At 51.7% G+C, this 3045-nt stretch overlaps 1 protein-coding gene across 1 annotated transcript; it reads left to right on the top strand.

Annotated features, from left to right (window-relative positions):
- Nucleotides 1-208: 208 nt before the first annotated feature.
- On the top strand, nt 209-646 carry LOC115182400 (glutamate receptor ionotropic, NMDA 2A; the record flags this gene model as incomplete). Its single annotated transcript, XM_029744023.1, is given in 1 exon segment — nt 209-646. A coding segment is annotated over 1 exon segment (430 nt), but the record flags the coding sequence as incomplete, so codon positions are not given.
- Nucleotides 647-3045: the final 2399 nt, after the last annotated feature.

The following is a 3045-nucleotide window of genomic DNA, read 5'->3' as shown; positions in this document are numbered from 1 at the left end:
CTAAAATTAGACTCAGTTCTAGAATTAGAATCAGTTCTAGAATTAGAATCAGTTCAAAAATTAGAATCAGTTCTAGAATTAGAATCAGTTCTATGGTTTCTACATTTAAAAAAAAATCTATCTCTCGTTACACATATTTCTGTCCCTACCTTACGCAATACTTTCTTCAGTATCTCCATGTTATATTAATCTCTCTCTCTCTCTCCCCCCCAGGAGATGAAGTGTCTCAATATGTCAGTTGGTAGGGGGCTGACCCTGGCCTTCCCAGCTCTCCTGTGTTCCCTGGTCAGCTTGACCCTGGTGACCCTGGTCAGGGATGTCGAAGGTCAGAAGGTCCCCATCCTCAACATCGCTGTGATCCTGGGCCGGACGCGCTACATCTCCGACCGGGACATTCGGGCTCTCTGGAGCAAAGATGACCCCATGGACGTCAACGTGGTCACCGTGTTGGTCAACGAGACTGACCCCAAGAGTATCATCACCCACGTGTGCGACCTGATGTCCGGGACCAAGATCCACGGGGTCGTGTTCGGAGACGGGACGGACCAGGAGGCTATCGCTCAGATATTGGATTTTATTTCCTCCCAGACACTGATCCCCATCCTGGGCATCCACGGGGGATCCTCCATGATCATGGCTGATAAGGTGAGGAGGGAGGGAGGGAGGGAGGGAGGGAGGGAGGGAGAGAGGGAGGGAGGGAGGGAGGAGGGAGGGAGGGAGATCCTCTATGATCATGGCTGATGAGGTGAGGAGGGAGGGAGGAGGGAGATCCTCTATGGTCATGGCTGATGGGGTGAGGAGGGAGGGAGGGAGATCCTCTATGGTCATGGCTGATGGGGTGAGGAGGGAGGGAGGGAGGGAGGAGGGAGGGAGGGAGATCCTCTATGGTCATGGCTGATGGGGTGAGGAGGGAGGGAGGGAGGGAGATCCTCTATGGTCATGGCTGATGAGGTGAGGAGGGAGGGAGGGAGGGAGGGAGGGAGGGAGGAGAGGGAGGGGAGGGAGGGAGGGAGGGAGGGAGGAGGGAGGGAGATCCTCTATGGTCATGGCTGATAAATGTATCATTATAATGATTTGGGGTTGGATATTTGTGTCCTTTTTTACAAACTAACTCCCCCTGAGACACCTGCAGGGTTTCCATTGTCCGGCGCCCCTGGAGCTGAATGTGGTTAAGTGCCTTGCTCAAGAGCACATTAACAGATTACTTGTCGGCTCAGGGTATTTGAACCAGCAACCTTTCGGGTACCGACCCAACTCTCTAACCTCGAGTCTACCTGCTGCACCCGAGGTGAGGAGGGAGGGGGGTGGGGAGGGAGGGAGAGGGGGAGGGGGTGGGGAGGGAGAGATGAGGGGGAGGGAGGGAGAGAGAGAGGGGGGTGGGGAGGGAGAGATGAGGGGGAGGGAGGGAGAGAGAGAGAGAGGGAGAGGGAGAGAGGATAAGTGCTAATCCGAGGTCTTGAGCAGAGTGGAGGTGGAGAGGAATCTGTTGTTTACACAGGAAGAAAACATTCAGCACCTCAGAGTTACCTGGTGGCTAGTCACACTGTCTCTCTCTCTCTCTCTCTCTCTCTCTCTCTCTCTCTCTCTCTCTCTCTCTCTCTCAATTCAATTCAATTCAAGGGGCTTTATTGGCATGGGAAACACATGTTAACATTGCCAATGCAAGTGAGGTAGATAATATACAAAAGTGAATTAATCTCTCTCTCTCTCTGTCTCTCTCTGTTCAACTGAATCTCTGTCTCCAGGTAGTCTCTAGTACTGACTGGTTCTGTCTCCAGGTAGTCTCTAGTACTGACTGGTTCTGTCTCCAGGTGGTCTCTAGTACTGACTGGTTCTGTCTCCAGGTGGTCTCTAGTACTGACTGGTTCTGTCTCCAGGTGGTCTCTAGTACTGACTGGTTCTGTCTCCAGGTGGGTCTCTAGTACTGACTGGTTCTGTCTCCAGGTAGTCTCTAGTACTGACTGGTTCTGTCTCCAGGTGGTCTCTAGTACTGACTGGTTCTGTCTCCAGGTGGTCTCTAGTACTGACTGGTTCTGTCTCCAGGTGGTCTCTAGTACTGACTGGTTCTGTCTCCAGGTAGTCTCTAGTACTGACTGGTTCTGTCTCCAGGTGGTCTCTAGTACTGACTGGTTCTGTCTCCAGGTGGTCTCTAGTACTGACTGGTTCTGTCTCCAGGTGGTCTCTAGTACTGACTGGTTCTGTCTCCAGGTCTCTAGTACTGACTGGTTCTGTCTCCAGGTGGTCTCTAGTACTGACTGGTTCTGTCTCCAGGTGGTCTCTAGTACTGACTGGTTCTGTCTCCAGGTGGTCTCTAGTACTGACTGGTTCTGTCTCCAGGTAGTCTCTAGTACTGACTGGTTCTGTCTCCAGGTCTCTAGTACTGACTGGTTCTGTCTCCAGGTGGTCTCTAGTACTGACTGGTTCTGTCTCCAGGTAGTATCTAGTACTGACTGGTTCTGTCTCCAGGTGGTCTCTAGTACTGACCGGTTCTGTCTCCAGGTGGTCTCTAGTACTGACCGGTTCTGTCTCCAGGTAGTCTCTAGTACTGACTGGTTCTGTCTCCAGGTGGTCTCTAGTACTGACTGGTTCTGTCTCCAGGTAGTCTCTAGTACTGACTGGTTCTGTCTCCAGGTAGTCTCTAGTACTGACTGGTTCTGTCTCCAGGTGGTCTCTAGTACTGACTGGTTCTGTCTCCAGGTGGTCTCTAGTACTGACTGGTTCTGTCTCCAGGTGGTCTCTAGTACTGACTGGTTCTGTCTCCAGGTAGTCTCTAGTACTGACTGGTTCTGTCTCCAGGTGGTCTCTAGTACTGACTGGTTCTGTCTCCAGGTGGTCTCTAGTACTGACTGGTTCTGTCTCCAGGTAGTCTCTAGTACTGACTGGTTCTGTCTCCAGGTGGTCTCTAGTACTGACTGGTTCTGTGTGGACAGGGTAGCCGGTATTGTAGAGCTCTCCACAAACAGACAGACAGAGAAGAGTGACTATGAGACTCAGACAACAAGATAAAAAATTGACTTCCTAATCCACGGTGTGATAAACATAGAT

This window comes from Salmo trutta, unplaced genomic scaffold (assembly GCF_901001165.1).
Source record: "Salmo trutta unplaced genomic scaffold, fSalTru1.1, whole genome shotgun sequence".
NCBI lineage: Eukaryota > Metazoa > Chordata > Actinopteri > Salmoniformes > Salmonidae > Salmo > Salmo trutta.
This window is presented reverse-complemented; position numbering and strand designations above follow the sequence as displayed.